Here is a 21,602-nt window from a genome sequence, read left to right as displayed (position 1 = left end):
TCCAGACCTAACCCTCTGGTCCAGTAGCCAGTAGAGTTGTGAAGTTTTGGGGAGTAAATCCTTAGCATGTAGATAGGTGTCCACCCCTGAGCCAACTGCTGAGGCCAAGCAGTTGCAGGGCTTTGTGACTGGGAGTAGAGTCCTGTCACCAGGACCTATGGATGACAGGTACAGAGGCAGGGATGCCAGCCTGATGGGATAGACTCCCCACCATGAAGGGCAGAGACACTTTTCTTTAGCTTTCTGTCTCGGTATGCCTGGGCATTCTTGCAAAGGCCGCCATTCCTAGGTGCTGCCTGGAGAGGAGCCTCCCCTGCTGAGGTTGAAATCTAGACGCAGAGCTTCGAATCCTGCAGGGGGAGCCCCTGATCTCAGCTTCCTCCTCCGAGATGAGTCTCTGGGGCTTACTGTGGTCCAGTGAGACCCTCACGTACACCCCTTGCACAGGCCTGTCAGGTCTGGGCAGTAAAGATGGCTCCCCAGGCCTCCTGCCCAGCCTGCATTAGCCAGGCAGGAAGTCCTTCCATCCCATAGCTCTGGCTGCAGTCTCAGGACTGGATCCCAAAAAAGTCCAAATGTCCATCCCTGTCTTTCACGGTACCGGGGTCCAGGTGTGTGTGCTTCTTGGGGCTACAAGAAGGGCCCCAGTGATCACACGTTGACATGCCTGCACCCTCTGCATGTGGTACAGCACTGCCAGCCAGGATGGCATCAGTGATGGGAATGGGGAGCCTGGTCGTGATGAGGAAGTACACATCTTCTGCCCGCACCAGGTGTACCATGGCTTAGGTCTGTCTGCTCCCCAGGTCACCAAGATCTTCCAGAAGAAGAAGAATTCAGTGACATACAGCTTCCGGCAGTCCTTCTCCCTGTGTGGCTTGCAGGTCCTGCTCTTTGAGAACCAGTGTGAGTCTGCACGGGGCCATGGGAGCCTGTGCTGACACTCTTCTCCTTCCTGGTACCCTCTGGCTGGGACTCTAGGGGCTCCTGGGTGTGGTCTCCCTTCTGTCCCAGTGCTAAGGGTGCAGCGCAAACTGAAAGGGCCCTGAATCCCGGTCTGGAAGAGTCAGGTTTGGCTCACTCAGTACCCACAGTGGGTTGTATGTCCACCTGGCCTGAGCAAAGGTGGGACTGGTGTTTGAGTCAAGAACCTTGAACCATGCAGTGGGGATGCTCAGCCAGGTGATCCCGCTGCCAGGAGCCCAGAACCCCAGGGACACTGAGAATGTGGAAGCGCTACCAGGGAAGCCTGGGATGGAGGACAGCTCTGTTGGCCAGAATTGCCTGTGGGTACAGGATAAGACACACAGAGAATCCCAGCTCAGGGCAGCACCTGTCCTTCTCCAGGACTTGGCAGTGAGCTGGGGCTTGAAGTGAAGAGCCATCTCCATGACCTTCACTTATTCCACCTCTGCTGAGGCTAGGCTCAAAGTCCTCCTGCTCCTGTACTAACCAGGTCCCCATCTGATGCCTGCTTCCTGGACCTCGCAGAGACGCGCTGAACTCAGGCTCTCCCCTCCTCCCTTACAGACTACCCCAATGGCATCCGCCTCACCTCCGCTGTCCCGGGAGCAGACATCAAAGTGTTAATAAATTTCAATGCCCCCAATCCTCAAGACCGGAAGAAGTTCACCGATGACCTGCGGGAGTCTGTGGCAGAAGTGCAGGAGATGGAGAAGCACCGGATAGAATGTAAGTCCCAGAGCTCTGGGCTGAGGAGCCATTTGCAGGCTCTCTCAGAACTAGCTGGGACACCTTTCCTACCTGTCTGTGGCAGTGACTTCCCCAACTGCACCCAGAGAGGAGGCACCCCAGGTCTTTCTGCCTCTCCAGAACTCCATGCTAGGGCATCTCTCATGTGCCCAGGCCACAGAGGCCTCCTTGTTCCTTAGGCCATGCCTCCTAAGATCCAGGGCCTCAGAGCCCAGGCTCCCTTCTTCCTGTGCGAGGCCCTGATGTTCCCACTCCCTTAGGACTGAACGCTGGCTTTCAGTGTGACTGTCACACAGACCTCTTCATCAGGCCCAACATCTTTGGGGTCACAGGCAGGACTGTCCCCTGGCTCCAGGTCTTGCTTGCTGCAGGCATGTGATGTCAGTACCTCTGCCCTTCTGTGCAAGGGCCAGGCCCCTCCTCTCTCAGACCCAGGTCCACCTCGGCCTCCCTGTCCACTAGATCAAAGGCAGCCGGGCCTTGGCTGTGTCCCTCACCAGCTCTGCTGTGTTTCAGCGGAGCTTGAAAAGCAGAAGGGTGTTGTGCGGCCCAGCATGTCCCAGTGCTCCAGCCTGAAGAAGGAGCCCGGCACCGGAACGCTGAGCCGGGCCTGTCTGGACGACAGCTATGCCAGCGGCGAGGGCCTCAAGCGCAGTGCCCTCAGCAGCTCCCTGCGTGATCTCTCAGATGCAGGTAAGAGCTGGGCGGGAAAGCACCTTCCCAGGCGACACATGTGGGCCCAGGTCTATGGTCAGGACGCGCGTCACACTGGAAGGGCCTGCTCAGGAACAGCGCACTCTCGAGGTCCCAAGGCATCCCAAGAGAGTAGGGAAAACAGGAGTGTCTGGTCTCGGGGCAAGGACAGCCCGTGCGGAACGCTGGGGACAGTGCCCCCTTCTCCCCCTCTTTTTCCAGGGCTTTTATTTATTGCTTTACTTAACCTTGTGCAAACCGCTGTAAGGCCAGGCCAGCCAGGCTGGTGCGTCTTGTGTTCTGTGCTGCCGTGTCCCTGTGTTTTGCTGATGAATGAAATTGGCAAAGCCCTCTGAGCTGTCTGGAGACCCCCTCTCCTGCTGTCTTGGTCTTGCTTGCCCCCAGGGCTCCTTTCCTGGTAACCCCAGGCCTCTGACCAGCCCAAAGGCTGTGGCCACGGTGTGGCTGGCTCCAGGGTGCTGGGAAAGCCCTGGTGGAATCCGTGATTGTTGGTGGTCCTCGTTTCTGTGTGTGTTCAAGTTGCTGCCAGCCACTTAACCCAGCAAGCAGCAGTCCTCAAGCCTCCCAGAAGCTGATGGGCACCCTGAGCCTCAGAGACCTTTCAGTGGACTCACCCGAGCCTCAAAGAGGAGGCAGGGGTTGGAACATGCCGCTGCAGGCACTGTCAGAGGAGCAGTGTGTGAGGGAGGGTGCCCCGCAGCCCCTTGTCACCATGCATCTGTAAGGCCAGTCAGCTTGCCCGGAGGCAGCTCCAGTGGAGTGGCAGTTGTGGAGCTCTTTTCCCCCAGGATGTGCGTGAGCTCCTGGAGCCTGACGCAGCCTGGTTTGTTGGGAGGACCCTCCACCCCTGAGACACCCACCCCCCAGCCTACCCAGCACTCCATCCCAGTCTCACCCACAGCTTACTCATTTCTCAGAAATTGTTTATCCCTTTTGTTTGTTTTTGAGTTGAAGTTTTTTCTTTGCTTTTTGTCATTTTTTTCCATAGTAAAAACATGAAATTCATCCCCAGCATGAGGGTTTAAGCCAGAGCTTCTCAACCTGGACACTGGGCGAGTGCTTCCTTGCTATGAGGGCTGTGCTGGCCCTCTGCCACCTGAGACCTGAAACAGCTGCCCAGTCACGACAGTTCACAAGGTCCCCAGAAATGCCAGGTGTTCCTGCGAGCACACTGAGCCCTGGTTGAGAACCACTGGTTTTCCTGGTGGCCGTTTTCAACCCAGCTACACGTCACTGGACTGCTTGGGCTTCTGAAAGCCATAGGCCTGGGACCTCTGTTTGGGTTTGTGCAGTGTGACAGGCCCTTCCCTCCCCTCCCCTGGGGAAGCCCCCAGGTAGCAGTGGCCCTGTTGTGACTAAGGCCCTGTGGCTAGCCACAGCCACCCCAGGTCCAGTGCTCAGGAATCAGACAGAGCCGACTGACCAGGCCACGCCCATGCAGGGTGGATCTCCGAGGGGCAGTGCGTTCTGGGCCTGCAGTGAGAAACAACCAGAAGTGAAGCCCCAGGAAGGCTGGAGTGAAGTGAGGTGGGTGTTTGAGTCCAGACCAGGGAGTGGTCGCCTGTGATGTCCAGATGGAATAGCAGAGGCCGGCAGCCTATCCAGAAGACGCTGCCATGGGCGGCTGGAGAGGAAGAACCCTCACCAGGGTCACCCCTTGATGGGACAGCATCAGGAGCATACGCCCAATGGACATGGCCCACGCCCAGCAGGAACGTGGGGATGGATGAGGTGGCTAGGAGCAGACCCTCTGCAGTCACCTCCAGGAGGGAGGGTGACCCCTGCTAGTCAGAGATGCAGGGCCGGGCAAAGCCTCAGACAGGCATGGCCGGATCTTTGTGCCTGTCCCCCATCAGTCATCATGGTGGACAGAGTACAGAGGCCTTTGTAATCCGCCTGGCCCTCCCAGCTGAGCTGACAAGTAGCAAGTCCCCACAGAGAGGATGTCTCTGGGATCACGGCCATCCGGGAGAGTTGACAGCACTGGTGGTGGGTGGACCAAGCCTTGCCGCTGCCCCATGTGCAACAGCCTAGTGTCCAGGCCGAGCTTCCTGTTCCAGTCACTTCACTGTGCACCCACAGTGTCCAGCAGAGCCCATGGCACAGCATCAAGACCAGAGTCCTCACTCTACCTACCATTCTTTACATTGCTGAGTCTCAGTTCCCCCACGCTACACTGAGGAAGAGTCAATGCTGGCTGACTGGTATGCACCGCGACCAAGATGGTTGTCCTCTTTAGAAGGTCACCCGTGTGGCCCTCCATGGCTGAGGAGCAGCCAGGGCTGGACAGCTGCCCAGGGGCCACCAGGCCCAGGCTTACATGTGGCTCCTGAAGGATTGGGAGGGGCTTGAAAGTAGAGTGCAGTGGGGAGGGGTGGGACAGGGGCCCGAGTCCTCCGCCAGCAGGCCTTGCCCACATCTCCCCAGCTAGCGGGGCACAGGGAAGACCTGTGAGCACGGGGTTTAAAAAATTCCACATCACTCCAAGACAGCCAAGCTCCAGGCTCCTCCTCCTGCCTGTGTTATCCCGATGGCCTCAATCAGCTCCAGGCTGAGTCACCACCACTCTGCACTGCAGACAGGCAGACTGTCTGTCCTCTGTCTGGACTGCAGTCCACTTGGGCTGGGGGTAGGACTTGAAAGGGCCCAAGAGCTGGTTTCTACACAAAAGCAGAGATCTCAGTGTGTCCCTGTGGTGCTGTATCTCATGGTGCTGACCGCCCAAGAGGACAGTGGGGGAGGCGGGGTGTCTCCCCTTCACAGATGGGGAGACCGAAGCCAAGAGCCTAAGCAGTAGCTGGGCATGGTGTTATATGTCTGTAATCCAAGCCACTCTGGGCAGCAGAGGCAGGAGGATCAAGGCCAGCCCGGGGAAAAGTTAGCAAGCTTCCCATCTCAACAAACAGGACAGACGCGGCGGCTTATCCTGTAATCCTGACTACTCGGGTGGTAGAATTAGGTGGATCATGGTCTGAAGAGTAAGCAAACTTCAAGATCCTATCTGAAAAACAAACTAAAAGCAAGAGGACTGGGGCACAGCTCAAGGGGCAGAGTGCCTGCCTAGCGAGAGCAAGGCCCTGAGTTCAATTTCCAGTACTACCGGAAAGAAAAAAAAGCCTAAGTAGTGCCTGGTGGGGCCCAGCCCAGCCAGTACCTGTCTCTGCCATGTTCTCGGAAACTGTAAGGCAGGAAGGGAGGAGAGGGCAGCCCCTCTGTCACCTGCAGACAGATGGGGACACACGAGCCTCCTTCCGGCTGCAGTCAGGACCAGCCCTCCCTGTCCCCCAGGTCCTCAGCAGCTGGTGGAAGACAGTCCCGCAAATCTGACGGGGCCTCTGTCAACCCGGGCCCCTGCCTGGAATTGGGCTTGGGGGACATTCCTCCAAGTTGACGTGGCTGTGCCAGCCCATTTGACTTCGACCACAGCACAGAAGGACCCAGTCGCCAGAGCCAGGGGACACCTGGGAGGCAACAGTAGCCTTACCATCATCCACACGTCCAGCCTGAGAAGTGGACTCGCTGGCATGGGCACTGAGCCAGTCCACGTCGGCCTTTCCCTCCGATGTGCACAGATGACACCAAGAGTCACACACGGTGCAGTGCTCGACAGATGGAAGCTTGCAGAATGTGCAGAGCAGAGGATGGGGTCTCTGCTGCCTGGCGCCATCCTCCCTCCCAAGAGCTGGCCGGAGCCCTGAGGCTTGTACCTGGCAGGAAACCCAGAGAAAGGCTCGCCTTCCTCTGACAGCTACACAGATGGAGTGCCTAGTGTGCCACGCCTTAAGGAGGGCGGGCCAGACCCCTCCCCGCTTAAAAAATGCATTGCAGCATCCTGGGAGGGGGTCCCTTGACCAGGGCACTGCACAAACTGAAACTGAGCCCAGAGACACCAGAGGAGAAGGGGCCACCAGGTTTCGGCTCCTCCTAAACCTCCCACCGGCCCTACCCAGGAGCCGTGGGGAGATATACATATATATATATATATATACACGTGAGCACGCACGTGGACACGCACATATATGTATGTATGAAGTCCCGTGGCACACAGGCCCCACCCCGCCCATCAGCCCACAGCTGAGGCCGGCCTGAGTCAGGGGTGAACAGCCAGGACTGTGACGCGGGCCCCCTGCACATGCCACCCCAACAGCCCTCCCCACAGACCGCAGTCCAGGCTGAGGAGTGTAAGGTTGGGACTGGTTTCTTTGATATTAAACTCCTTGCTGCACTGCTGCCAGCCTCGCCACCGAGCCCCTGCTCCGCCCCCACACCTGGTGCTGGCGGGCAGGTGGCCGCGGGGGCAGACAGGTGACGCCAGGCCTGGTGTGCGCGTCTAACCTCTGGTATTGCATGTTCTGAGCAGGGAAGCGAGGGCGTCGCAGCAGTGCGGGATCGCTAGAGAGCAATGTGGAAGTAAGTAGGAAGCACCTCTGTCCAGCTGGCTGTCCTGTGTCGCCTCCCCATCCTCGGTTTATATCTGTCGTCATTTTTTGCTCTTCCTTCCCCTCCTGCCCAGAGACAGACTCAGCCCTCCCACCCCTGCCTGCCTCTGCCCGTGCATGCGGCTCCACCGCGGAGCGTCCAGGCGCACACCGCTTGTCTCAGCCTGACGGTGGGGGGTTCTGGAGTGTGTTTTCATTGCCACTTAACCCCTGCCCCTGCGGCCCCCAGCATGGTTAACCGCACTGCCTTTCTGACCCCATCCCGGTCCTGCCCTGGCCGCGCTGCTGCTGGGCGGCTGGCCCCGGCCCCTTCACTCGCCCTCGTGCTCGATGTGTTGGCCACCCTGCTGCCCCCTCGCTCTGCCGTCCCACTGCTTCCTTCCCGGAGTTTCGCTGGCTGTGTGTCTGTGGTCAGGACACCATGGAATTGCTTAGCTAGCTCGCGGGAGGAGCTAGAGAGAAAGGAAGTCAGTGTGGATTTCATTCATCTCCACCACCTCTCCAGTGCCGTCCACACCCTGGCCTCAGCTGGCAGATTTCTGTCTCCCCCTCCCTTGTTTGGTTTGCGGTAGGGGCTGCAGCAAAATGCGGAGGGAGCCCATGTCCCCAAGGACCAAGTTGCAGGGCTCACTGCTGCTGCATCTCCTCAGACACCTTCAGACCCCCACATGGGCAGGGCCAATGCCTTGGGCCCAGGAGAGTTTAGGGCACAACTTTGCAGGCATGGGATTCCTTTTCCATACCCATCCCTCATCTGTCCCACTTGTCGTGTCCTGAGACCCCAGGCAGGCGGCGGGCACTTCTGCTGCTGTTGTAGAGAGGAGGTCAGTGCCCCTTCCATCAGGGCCCCGCCCCTGCCTGCCCTCTGACCAGGGAGTGCAGCTGAGGGCTTAGACAGTGGGTGACTTTTTACCTTGAAAAGCATGGTTCTGACCTGCATCCTCTAAGGTCTTTTAATTTTCATTTCTATGAATTTCCTTTTTAGGGCTCCATCATTAGCAGTCCTCACATGCGCCGGAGAGCGACATCAACACGACAGTGTCCATCTCGCCCCCCCCAGGCCATGCCTAACTCATCCTCCCTCCTGGGCTCCTTGTTTGGGAGTAGACGAGGGAAGCCCCCTCCCCAGGCCCACCCGCCCTCAGCCCCTCCCCCACCCGCCCCTCATCCACCACACTCCTCCGGTCACCTCGCAGGGCCTGCAGAGGGCCCGTCCCAGGTGCATGGGCACCATGCCCAGTGCTGCCATGTGCAAAACCCACCCCCCTACCACCACCACCACCACTACCACCCCCCCCCGCATCTGCCGCACGCCCACCAATACCACCACGGCCCTCATGGCGGGCACCCCCCGTACGGGGCCCACGGCCACCCACCACTGCCCTCAGCCCACACCAGTCACGCTGGCCACACGGGGCACACTGCACACCATCACGGGCAGCCGCCTGCCCCACCGCCACCCCCCACCAGCAGCAAGGCCAAACCCAGCGGCATCAGCACCATCGTGTAGATAGTTCGGGTGCTGCCTCCCCAGCCGTGTGCACACAGGGCCGTCACCCTCAGACCCGCCCGGGTACCGCTCTTGCCGTCGCCCCCACCCACACCTGGAAGGATCAGGGGCCTATGGCCCACCTTCCAAGGAGCAGACCACCCGGGGCTCGTCTCCCCATGGGCCAAGTAGACTCGGAACTGCCTCCACCACCCACCCCCACTTCACATGCATCTGCAAACCCAGCCTAGAAAAAGAAGAAACGAAACACAAAAAAGCAGACAGAACAGACCCCCAAACCTGCTGCATTATTGCTCTGTTATTGACAATGGGCAAAAAAATTAAGTAGACCTGATATGGTTGATGAAAATACGTAAGTAAACTTTATATAATATAAATATATAAATATATATATATATATATATACTGTATAGGTAGTGTTTGTGTGTGAAAGACAAGCATTTCAGTCCACAGCGTTAGCAATATAGACCTCCCGAGGATCTCCACTTACTGATAGGAAGACAGTCCTTAGACGAGTGTGTGAGAAAGTAGACCAAAAACTTCCCTGCTAGCACAGATTCGGATCCCTCCATATTTTCATACGAAGAGCTCCCTGTAGGCCTGGCTAGATCTTACACGATCATTACTAACTGTGCCAAGTACCATAGCATCTGCCCGTCTAAAACCTCTCATACTGCTTTGTATAAATCCTTATTTTATTAACAGAATATTATCCTAAGTAACCAGTATTATAACTGCTGTTATTTCAGGTAAGCAACTAGATAAACAGTCACCTCTACCGTAGCAACTTGGGACACCTAGTTCAGAGCTGGTGTCTCAGGACCTTGGTCCCACAGATCCTCAGACACTTCCTGGCTGTTGTAACTGTGAACTTCCATGCTCCATGTTCCTTTTCTATGCACAAGATTGAACCACACCCACGCCCAGACCCCAGAGGGCCCACACGGTCCAGGGACCCATCTCCCACACAACAACCCTCCCATCCTCGCCTCCCTGCCATAACTCATCCTGAACCCCGCCACGCAAGCAGGAGCCGAGAGCATCCCCACGGGGAGGCGCTCTGCCCCTGAAGGGTGGTGTGAGCGCTGGGCAGCCCAGGGCTGTGTGTCCCGTGTTGTGTTCTGAGTGGCAACAGCGATCCCTGTAATTCCATGCAGTCATGTGCTCGCCACCCCCTTGTCATCACCGTGGTCACCATCGTGACCCCGGTTCACCAGTGCCCAGTCCTGGCCAGGCGAAGCGCCCGCTGCCTCTTGTGGTCCAGTGAGCTGCCAGGCCTCACATGACCTAGCCGTGTTCTTGTCGCTTCTGTGTGTGATGCCATGCACTGCCCAAGTCCCATCTGCCTGAGTCACCCATGGGCCATACTTTGCAGTTTCAGCCTTTGGAGCCACTGCAGCCGCCCGTGCCGTGCTCCTAAGCGTGGGACTGGAGGACTGTCCGTGGCCCTGCCTGGGCCGAGGCCCCTTCAGAAAGGGTGAAGCTGCCACCTGACTCTGCGGGCCACAGGGTTCCACAGCCAGGGATCATGCGAGCCAGGGCTGCACGGCAGCAAGAGACGGGAGCCTGCCCACACTGCGTCCCCCTGGCTGGCCGGCCGGGGTCGCCCATTTTCCTCCTCATTCCCCGTCATGTCACCAAGGTTATGTACCAGCAGATCTGCAAACTGAGCACTTTGTTGTCCCTGCAGAGAGCAAATTCAGCCAGCTGGAGGGTAGCCTTGTGTCACGTTAGTGACTGGCCTGCCACCCGCCCTCATCGGTGTAGCACTTCTCTCTCTGCCTTCTGTCCAGAAAGAGAAGCGACAAGAGGAGTGGTGTGTCCAACTCAGTCTGGGCTGGGCTGGTGGGAAGCCACTGGCTCACTGTCTCCAGAGTTTCTTGTTTCCTCTCAAGTCTGGCTCCCTCAGGCTGCCTGACGAGGAAGGTGGAGCGTGGCACCAGCGCCAGTGCTGAGGCTCTGCTCTCCGTACTGTACACTTGCAAAACATACCAGTGTTACTGTTGACAAATAGTTGAAGTAAAGTGATAACATATTAAGTATGTCGGCTTTTCTTCACTGTGTACAAGGGCCAAGTCACTGTGAACTTGAGGTTGTTCCAGAAGAGGCACTGGGTGTCCCTCCCTGTGCGAGGGCATCGCTCACCAGCAAGACCAGAAGAAAGGCCAGGGCATCCCAGGCAGGGCTTCGCTCTCCGCTGCCTCCTGCCAGCTCTTGGCCTCCAGCACTGGCTTCCGTGTGTCCCGGTGCACAGGGGCAGTGGGAAGCATCTAGGAACAGGGCTTCGAAGCAACCCCACACGGTGCTGGGTTCTCGTCATAAACAGGGAAGCTCTGCCGGGCTGGGGATTGAAGTCATGCCACCAGGGTCTGGCTGGAGAAGCAGAGTTGCCAGCGTACTGCTGTCCCCCGCTGTCAAATTCACAGGGCTGTGATCTGTGGGACCCCACCTATTACACAGCCATGATTTCCAGACAAGAAGAGGCAGAGTTGCCCCAAGTGTCCACCTGTTCTCTCTTGCTGTTTGTTAGGTCACCAGTGGGACTGCCTTCTCTAGTGCACAAGGTACTTCAGTCACCTGGGGATTAGTGACAGGGGCAGGGCACCCTTTAGGAGGTGGCTGGTAACATCACAAAGTGTCTTTTCTGGGACAACAGTGAAATCACTGATTTGTATTTTTTAAGCTTCCAAACAAACAGGCTGTACAGTAATGTGAGAGCTGACCCTGGTGGGACGCGCGAGTCCTGCCTGAAGAAAAAGCCATGCTGTGTTGTCGGTAGAGGCGACCTGGCAAAATGCAGCCAAGAGCAGGGAGGCAGGGCTTGTGTGAGAGGGGAGGAGGGAGGGGGAGGAGGAGGAGGAGGAAAAGGAGGAAGGAAGGGGTATGAAGAGGAAAGACAGGAAGAGGAGATGCCACATGCCAGGTCTGGATTCCAAATAAAGAGGCCTGGTGAAGGCAGAGAAGGGCATTTATTACGCAGCTCCCGCATGCTACGGGAAGACAGTGAGCACTTGGCCCATCTTCCCCCATCCTGGGGTACAGACATGAGCTATAGGATTAAGGAGACAAACGAAATGGGGGCAGGGGACAAATGCACAGTTAAACGTCCCAGTCACAGGTACATTCTGGTTGACCATATCTCAGTCCGAGGGTTCCCAGAGGGGTTCTGGAGACGGCGTTGTCGCTGTCATCACTTGCGGGGAGCCATCTGGTTCCCACGAGATGTTTGCTTCTGCTCCAGGGTGCAACCTCATCATTAGAGGTCGTTGTCCTCATTTGGAGGGGGGGTCTGTCCTGCACGTTCCACTGTTACTTATGGGAAGTTTTAGTCTCTTGTAATAAAGATGTTATCCGTTCTGTCCTTTTTGGAATCCAAGGTGATTGCAAAGTGACTGTATAAAGAGAAAGGCTTAAAGGAAAGACAGATACAAAGTAGAGGCAGGGATGCCAAGCTTCTCCTGTTTTTAGTTATTTTATGTGCCCAAGTAAGGAGTCAGTGCTTTTCAGCAAAAGCAGTTTGTGTGCCTCTCGCATTACTTTGAGAGTTACTCTAGAAGATAAATAACACTTTAAACATAGGCTCGCACAGGCGGGTCACACCTGCAATTCTAATTGCTTGGAAAGTGGAGATCAGGAGGATCACAGTTGGAGGCCAGCCAGGTACAAAGTTTGCGAGACCCCTTCTCAATCAGAAAACCTGGGCATGGTGGCACGTGCGCGTCATCCTCGCTACCCAGAGAAGCATAAATAGGATCAAGACCCAGGTCTACTGAGATCTAAAATGAGACCCTATCTCAAATAACCAAAGCAAAAAAAGGCCTGGGGTCTCAAGTAGTGGAGTGTGTGCCTAGAGGAACTGTGAGGCTCCGAGTTCAACCCCAGTGATGCAAATAAAGAAAGAAAAATTGCAGGACAATGAGAAAGTTCTAGAAGTGGGTGACTGCACAACATGGAATGTGCTACTTCTGTGGAACTGTACACGCATTTATCATCTGGGTATTTTACCCCAATTAAAAAAGAAACAATAGCACAGTGTGGGGATTAGGAGGAGGAAGACACAGGACGTGTGAAACTGCACCCACCTGGGATGCTGCCATGGCAGCAGCGCTGAAGGTAGCCACGGGAAGAGGTGCACCACAAAACGCAATGCTGAGAACACTCGGTAATGCAGAAGAAGGAAGGAGGCCAGGCAAGACCGAACAAAGCAAATAAACGCAAGGAAGGGCTAGGAGAGAGTTAAACCTAACTAGATCAGTAGCCACGCCGAATGACCACATTGATGACAACCAGTTACAAGGCACAGGTGATCGGGACCGATGGCTTACAAGAACCCGACTTCATTAGTTTCATTTTAAGCCTTTCATTTTGAAATAATTGCAAATGAGAGAAAACTTGCAGACAGTATAAAGTTCCTGTGAAGCCTGCACTTGGCTTCTGGCAGAACCTAATGCAGCCGAGGGAAAATGATCTCCGTTAGGAAACTGACCTCTGTGTGACAACGCTAACTAACTATACTGCAGAACTCACGAGGACTTCCGTGCGGGGTCCAATCCCACACACCACACCCTAATTGGTGTGACTCCTCACCTCCAGCCTATGACTGTTCTTCAGTCTTTGTCTTTCACACTCGATCCTTTGGAAGCTGTGGTCAGTGACACTGTGCAGTGTCCCTCAGTTTGGGTCAGCCTGATGGTCTCTTGTGATCAGACTGAGGTGATGTGATGCATTTTGCGTTATGGGGTGTCATGGTGTCACTGGGTCCTGCTACTGGAGATGTACTCATGAGCCTGTTTCTGCTGGTGGCCGCCAGGATTTTCCATAAAGTTGCTATTTTCGCCTTTGTAATCAACAAGTATATAAAGTTGCAGACAGGAGACTCTCTGAGTGGTCTTTCTCCTTAAACTTTCACCCAATGGAGTGTCCATTAGTGAATTTGCCTCTAGCAACTGCAATATTCACTAAATAATAATTCTGTATTTCTATGATTCCCTTTATACTTACTAGGTGAGCCACAAATCTGCTTTGGCAGTTAAAATCCAAATGTGGATGCAGAAAGATATACCATGCCAACTCAAATAAAGACAGTGGGACCCAAGCATGGTGGCATGCGATCCAGCTATTTGGGAGGCAGAGGCAGGAGGATCGAGAGTTCAAGGCCAGCCTGGGCTACACAGTGAGATCCTATCTCAAGAAAAAAGGGGGAAAACCTGATAGAAATAGAAAGGAAAATACACAAGTACAGTCAGAGATTTCAATAACCATCTCTCAGTTTGATAAAAAAATAAAAAGTAGAAAATGTGTAAGGGTACAGAAGATTTGAACACCTTTATGCACAACCTATCCTAATCAACATTTACAGAACACAACACCAAAACAAGTTTTCAAGTAGGAATGCAGAACATTTTCAAAGAGCCACAAAACAGATCTTGATCAGTTTAAAGGGATTCAGATTACACAGTGTTCTATGACCGCGGTGAAATGTGTAGACACTGACAACTGAGCTAACACTGCAGACCTACGGACTCTGGAAGGACAAGATGTCAAGGGAGAATTAGACATGACTTTAGGCCAGCAAATTCAACAACTTTTTAAAAAATGGAGAACAACCTTGATAAACAAGAACTAGCAGAGTTCACATTACAACAAATAGAAAACCTCAACACCTCTGTCTACTAACAAAACCGCATCAGTTAAAACCTTCCCTTCACCTCCAGGCTCAAATGGCTTCACTAGAGAATTTCATCAAGCACTGCAGACAGAAATAACAGCAGTCTTGCACAGTGTCTTACAGAAACTTGAAAAGGAGGGAGTACTTCCCAACTCATAACGTGAGGTTAATATTATTCTAATTTTTGAAACATAAAAATATCCCAGAAAAGTAAACCGACCAATGTCTCTCAGGACCAACAATACAAAAAAGCACAATGCGTCACGACCACGCAGGAGTTACCGGGGGATGGAAGGGTGGGTCAGCAGTTAAAAACCAATCAAGGTAATTCACCGTGTCAAAATACTAAAGAGGAAAAATAGTCTCCACAGATGTGAAATGAGTACGAACGATGAGAACTCAGGAAATCAGAGATGACGGCAAACGTCCACGACCTGAGAGGACATTTACGAAAACCTGACAGCTAAGGCAGACTTGGGGACAAGGATACAGGGCGAGGAGGCACCCAGCGTCACTCTGGAGACCCAGTGCAAGCAAGCCAAGCGAGGGTCAGGCTGAGAAGAAGTCAGTAAAACTTCCTGTCACCCACATGGTCCTCCTTCCCACAGCGTGTGCCAAAACTCCTAGAACCACTAAATGATTCAACAAGGCTGTAAAACAGGATCGGGTCATCAGCCACCAGCGAGGTACCCATCCACACCTGCCAGAGTGGTTCAATAAAACCAGCAGTACTTGCACCCTGCTGGTGGGGGTGCAGTGCTCCAGAGTGTGAGTTCATGGCCAGCCTGGGCAATAGTGGTAAATAAAATAATGACATAAAACAAATAAATATTAAAAAATAAAATAGTGACAAATAAAATAAAACCATTTGCAACACCACCAAGAAGTTGTAAATTTGATCAATTTGAGAAACCATCAAAATGCTTTATGGGTGATACGACAGACCATTGAAAAACCTTCTGACAAATTATCCAAGGCCTATAAACAAAAAGCCACCCACAAAGAACCACTGAGAGAAACTGAGAAGACCTACATATGTAGAGAGCTATGCTGCAACTGTGAATTCGATCCATGAATTTATCGTAAGCCTGACCCTAACTTCACAGGCCTTTCTGAAGGAAAGACGTATTAAAACTGATCAGGAGCTGCGCACAGTGGTACAGGCCTGTAATCCCAGCTTCCCTCCTTCCTACCTGAGGATGTCGGGTTGAGGCTAGGCTGGGTAACATAGCAAGACCCTGTCTTGAAAAATAACATAAAATAAAATCTATACAATTGGTTAGGAAATGCCCAGGGCCTACAAGAGAACAAAGCAGGAGCAGCACTGCTGGCTGCACAAAGTCTTCACATGACACTCGTGGGAGGACAGGCAAGCACAGCACTGCAGTCAGCACTGAATTCAGCAGCGGGTCACAGGCGGCTAGTCAACTCACCAGGAAGATGCAGCTGGAATGACTGGACAGCCATGCACCGAAAACCCTCTTCGTGCCACCTCACACCATTCGCCAGATGAGCCTGGGTGTGGCACAGACAGAATCACTCAATTTCCAGACATTGTTTCATTAAAAATATTTATGTTAACATGTTACACCATATTTTTCAGCAAAGTAATAAAATGAACACAACTTTTTAGATTTCTCAGTTTCAATTCTGGAAAGGCCAAATGCTGGTCGGTAACACCACATCTGCCACTTTTCTCTGGGATCCTCAGTGTTGGAAGGGCTGCTGTTCCTCCAGCCCTGCTGAGGCCAGGCCCACCTCCCCCTCTGCCTGCAGCTGGGCTGCTGCAGGCTCACAGACCAGGGCTGGTACACAGTGCAGCATAAGCCAGTGATGGACAACTGCCTGTGTCCTTGACCTTTGTCTCATTTTTCTTGTTACTCACGGTTGCTGTGTTTTACACTGGTGTTGGTCTGCAAGTATCTTTCACCATGGAGATACAGAGAGGCACTCACTTTTTTTTTTTTTTTGTGGTACTGGAGTTTGAACTCAGGGCCTACACCTCAAGCCACTCCACCATCCCTTTTTTGTGATGGTTTTTATTTTTGAGATAGTGTCTCTCAAACTGTTTGCCTGGGCTGGTCTTGAACAGCAATCCCTCTGATCTCTACCTTCTGAGTAGCTAGGATTACAGGCGTGAGTCACCAGTGCCAGACCACTGCTATCTTTTAATTAAGTCACCACTGGAATGATCCCCAAACCAAGATGTCATGAGCAGAACAGAAAAACAGCTAAAGCAAAAAGGGCTGGGGCAGGTGGCTCAGGTGGTAGAGGGCCTGCCTAGCAAGTAGGAAAAAAACAACAGCCAAAGCAGTCTCCCCATGTTCTCCTTGACCAATAATAACCCAGGCATTCCACCTGCCACTTCTAAACAAGCAGTGTGTGAGGGAGCACGATCCCAAAGTGCACACAGGCTCGTGTCCCTCGGCGTGGGCGGACTTTCCAGAATGAAGGTGCGCAAGCCCAGTGAAATTCCCCTGCTTCCCTGGCACCCGGGCGACGCTTTGGGCGGTTTCCCCAGAGCTGTTGTTACAGCTTAATTTAAATAAACTTTTCGCTCTTTTGTCCCCTGGTTGTGCTTAATGGTTCTGCAGTCACCAAAGGGCAAACCCTGGTGCTCATTACCAAGTTTCTTAAGAAATAAGGGACCCAGGGCGGGGGCGGGGGTCGTGAGGGGACTAATGAGGTTCACCGGGATTATACAGCCGAGCCCCGCGCCCCGGCGCGGGAACGGGCAGCTCGGAGCTCGCCGGCCCTCCTCGTCCTGCCCAGTCCTCGACCCCCAGCCGGCCTCCACCTCCCAGCGCCCACCGCCGGGGTGCAGACCCCTTACCCCACGGGTCACGCGAGCTGGGAGGTGATGGTGCGGGAATGTCAACTGTCACCCGGCCCAGCGGGGCAGGGGAGGGAGGCAGGGGCTGATACACCCGCATCCGCGTTGCGAAGTCCATCCTCTATTTGGTCAAAACTGGGGCCCAAGAGCTGGGGGACACAACTGTCCCACGGCGAAGAAACGAGGGAACGGGAACTTTGGCAACTCCGCCCACGTGCCCTCGGGGACGCGCCTCGGCTGGGGACGGCGGGGCGGGGACCCGCCTGTGCGGGGCTCCCCGAAGCTCTAGGCGCCCCACGCACCGCCGCACCCGCCCGGGACGCAACGGGGCGGCGAACCCCAGGCCAACCCGCGAGCGCGCAGACGCGGCGGCACGTCCGGGCATGCGGGGGGCGGGGCGACGGGGGCGGGGCCTTCCGCGCACTTGGGCCCCGCCCAGAAGGCGGCTGCCCGCCTCCAACTCCGGCCTGGGCGTCCCGCGCAGCCCCTGTCCTCTGGGGCTCAGAGGGGAGGTCCCGGGGGGCGGAAGGGGACGCTGCAAGGTGCGTGGAGCCCCTCAGGTGAGACAGGGAGGACAGATCGGTGTTCCAGGGAGACCCACGTGTGTGCGAAAGGTGTGGCGGTGAAGGCGTGAAACAGGGACACGCTGGGCTTCGTGCGAGCGCCTGTAGCGCAGCTCCCTGCGTTCCTCCTCAGGGGATCCTGACTCCCACTTCCCCTGGAGGAAGCCAGTTGAAGGTGGGGTGCTTGGCAGGCTTCAGAATGGAGAGCAGCAGCTGGGGACCCCAGGTGGAGGAGCCCATCCTAGGGACCGAGAAAGGACGGTGTGGGCAGAGGCTGGCTGGACTTGAGCTGGTCCAAGGTTCTGAGGCCACCTGGGTGGGGACAGATTCCAGCTGGGGAGGGTCATGCTGCCAGCTTCGTTCCCAGGAGGACCAGCCAGACCGCCCCCACCAGGCCAGCAAGTGGTAGATTGAGTCCTGGTGACGCCATGACTGGTGGCTTCCAGGCACAAGGCAAGGGCATCTCGCCCCGTTCCAGGTAAGTCCAGGGCGGTCAGGAGGCGATGGGAGAAGGCAGAGAGGTGAGAAGCTGAGGCCTTGGTCCAGTGCTTCTTGCCCAACCCGGCCTGTGACTTGGGGCCTGACATGGCTCATTAAGGAAGTGGGCCATGAAAGCCCCTTGGTGACTGGTCACACACTCCACCCTTCCCAGCCCACTCTGCTATGCAGTGCCCACCTGCAGCTGCAGCCACAGGTGCCAGGAGGTGGGGTGTCTTTGGACTGGCTCAGGGACCCCTCATGACACCCGTGTCTACCTGACTGCTCGGCACCTCTGTCCTGTCACCTCCTTGGTGTGACATATCTGCTCTGCTAAGCACGTTCATTCAGACTGGACAGGGCCTGGGCCCACAGAAAGTGGACTGTCCAGCCCCCTGCCACTCAGGACTGGCCCAGGATGCCACACCAGCAGTCATAGCACATTCTGCCCTCATCTATTAATGAATTAATTTTCAGTTCAAGTGACAGAATGGGTGTGAGCACTGCCCTTTTGACCCCTTTCTTCTAGGGGGTGGGGCTGGGCCGGCTCTGCCCTCCTGAGAGCTTTGTGGAGGGGAGCTGCCAGGTGGGGCAGGTCTCAGCCTGGGGTGGGGCAAGGAGGGGACAGGCCACTTGACAGACTTGACCAGGTGAGGCTGGCCTCCCGCCCAAGGAGTGGCAGGGAAGGCTCAGGAGCTCCAGGCCCCTCTGCAAGTGCAGTGGCCAGAGTCCCTCCTGGAAGAGTGACTCCCTCTGCACCCTGCACCTGCTGCTCCGTGGGGGCTGAGCATCCATGGGACCTGTGCAGAGCGTCCCGCCCCCTTCCCACCAGGCTCAGTCACTTCCTCCTTGGCAGAAATGTGCGCGGAGCAGCCCGCCCTCGCCGGCGCTCTGCGCCTCAATCAGTAGGGCTTGGAAACGCACAAAAACATTTGGCCTGCACTTAACTGAAAGTTTAAGGTGGCTTTTCCCTGAGAACGTGTATGAGCCAACAACAACATTTCTTTATTTCCCCCGCTCTGGTGCCGGGGATTGACCCCAGGGCCTCATGCTTGCTAGGCAGGTGCTCTGCCTTGAGCTATACCCCTAGCTTTTTGCTTTTGTTTTTGAGACAGGGTCTCATTATGATAGGATCTCAACGCCTTTGTGCAGGCTGGTCTGGAACTTGATATCCTCCTGCCTCCACCTCCCAAGAAGCTGGGATTATACCTGTGCACCACCACGCCCACCTCCAATAATGAGATTTCTGTTTTAGGTATAATTTGGGTTAGATCATGCAAACTTTTCACTTCCCTGAAATTTATTTCCTATATATGTATTAAATTACACCATTAAATTTCTGTTTTCATCTTTGTTCAAACTAATTATTGTTAACTGAAGGCAAAATTTTCAAAACAGCCCAAAATGCTTCACAAACATTAAGAAGAAACGCTATTTTATTAAGATGTTACTGGATTTCTTAAATGTGTAAATAGGTTGTAAACATAAAAATCACAGTTACATTAGAATTAATACACTTTGAGTTTTTATTCCATAACCACTGCTAAAGGGAAAAACCCATAGACAAGTTAATTTTCACAGGCTTAAGTCATTCTGTTTTTTGAGATGGGGTCGAATACTGTCCTTGGGTCCCCAGGCCCCAGGCAGCTGCCTTTCTCTCCACTTCTCAGAGTCTACGCTGCCTTCACAGCGTCCAGGTTGTTAGTCACTCACTGGAGAATTGGGAGATGTGTGTCTACTCCACCTCTTCCCTGAGAGGACATCCTCGTCACCATTTCTGTTCTTTATTTTTAAGACAGAGCCTTACCCTGTTGTCCAGGCTGGCCTCAAATGAGCCTCCCATCTCATCCTCCCAAGTAGTTGAGACTACAGGTGTGTACCACCATGCTTGGCTTAGAACAACTCATTTGAGCAAAGAAAAAAAAAATGATTTGCTTAACTGGCAGTCGCTGGAATAGAATAGCCGTTGGAATTCAAAGTACTTGTGCTTATGGCATTAGGAACTGACGTGAGATGCACACGCAGCTTCACTGGTTACAAAGATGGCTTCATTCCTTAGACATTGCAGTTGACAGGCTCGGCTGCTATACTGGCTGAGACTCAGCTGTTTGTTGTAAGAGTGACGCAAACTGGGTCTCCAGGTGGCTTAAATATTAAACCATTTTTCAGTTTGTCACCCAAGGACTCAAGTGTGGAGGCATCCTCAGCGGAGTCTAACAATGTCACCTTTCTGCTATGTCCGGCTTTATCACGACCCGTTTACCAGTTTAAACAGAACCTCCCACTGCTGAAATCTGCCCTGTGCCTTGCTCTCCCCACCCCCAGGACTGTCTCCCTGTCTCCCTTCAGCAAGAATCCCCACTTACCCGTTACTCTCATCCACTGACTCTGCCACGTTTCTTGCCTATAAATTCTTATTTTTCCCTTTAGATTTTGGATTTGAGTCCAATCTCTGTCTGTGAGACCCACTGGAGTCTATTCTTATTGCAGTGGCCCCCACAGAATAAAGTCTTCTTCCATTGTTAACAAGAGTTGTACTTTTTTCTTTAACAACACACATCCTACAAGGGCCCCAGGTGCAACTCACCAATGAGGGTGCTTTGTGCATCTGGGGACACACCTCGAATCTACCATGGGTGTGGTCAGGACCTGTGGATACAAAGAGTGTCATTCTCCTAATGAGGCTGTGACATAAGGTGAAGGCGAATGGGTTTTACAGATGTAAGTAGGGTCCCTAAGAGTTCACTGTAAGATAACCAAAGGGAGAGCTCAGGGTTACCCCTCCTAGACACAGAGAAGCCAGAAACGGGCTCCGCCTGGCCTTGGACAATGGATGAAGGGAAGGCTAGTCAGTAACTGATAAAAATGGCTGACTACAGGAGCGGGAGGGGTAGGTGGAGTGGCAGTTCTGAGTACAACTGTTCATGGAGTTTTAATTTGGAATTTTCAAATTAAATTCCAAATTTAAAATAGACTGCCCACATGCAGATCCTGCAAGGCGCCCCGATTCTGAACTTGAGCCAGGTTTGGATCTTAATATTTAATAGTCACCCTGACCTCAAACGTTACAGTGAAAGTTTTTAGAACTTAGCTTTGAGCTTGATCTGGACCTTGGCCTTAAAACTGACTCAGATGTCCATCTTGTTTTGATTAATCCTCACGCCCTGAACTCCAACCCGGAAACCTGCCTTCGCTTTGACCCTGACATGGACTCGCATCCTGACCAGACTGTCATCAAACTCATGTCTAGTCTAAATACGACCTTGGTATTAACCTTGGCTTCGATACTGAATTAAAACTTTGTTCACAGTGCAGACTGAAGTCTTTCAGATGACCATGTCGGCGTCAACTCCTGAACGGACACTCGGAACTGAACTTCAACTTGGCCTTTTCGACACTCAGCCTTATCTCATACACGATTTTGACTCCGGTCTTCACGGACAGTCTGCCCCCTTGCATTGACCAAGTCTGAATTTGGACAGAACCTTGACCTTGATCTTGAAAAACAACATTACCCATACAATGACTTTCATTTTGACCTTGGTCTCAACCCTGATTCAGACCTTCATCTGGCCTTAACTACTGTCTAAATGATATCTAGTCACAAAGTGATTTGACCCTGGTTTTATCCCTGACCACGATTCACGACCATTTCCTGGTTCTATCATTCAGGATTATGTCCAGC

General features: G+C 53.8%; 1 protein-coding gene across 15 annotated transcripts in view; it reads left to right on the top strand.

Annotated features, from left to right (window-relative positions):
- Iqsec1 (IQ motif and Sec7 domain ArfGEF 1) overlaps window positions 1-9,973 on the top strand; it is a 304,194-nt gene extending 294,221 nt beyond the window's left edge. For 10 of the 15 annotated variants that reach the window (XM_074044542.1, XM_074044541.1, XM_074044540.1 and 7 more), the window contains 5 exons: window positions 807-906; window positions 1,531-1,692; window positions 2,230-2,406; window positions 6,788-6,837; window positions 7,852-8,376. In XM_074044542.1, the coding sequence (XP_073900643.1) occupies window positions 807-906; window positions 1,531-1,692; window positions 2,230-2,406; window positions 6,788-6,837; window positions 7,852-8,376 (1,014 nt within the window). The other 5 variants (XM_074044548.1, XM_074044552.1, XM_074044553.1 and 2 more) reach the window with 3 other exon arrangements.
- The last annotated feature ends 11,629 nt before the right edge of the window (window positions 9,974-21,602 follow it).

This window comes from Castor canadensis, chromosome 10, assembly GCF_047511655.1.
Source record: "Castor canadensis chromosome 10, mCasCan1.hap1v2, whole genome shotgun sequence".
NCBI classification, from domain to species: domain Eukaryota; kingdom Metazoa; phylum Chordata; class Mammalia; order Rodentia; family Castoridae; genus Castor; species Castor canadensis.
This window is presented reverse-complemented; position numbering and strand designations above follow the sequence as displayed.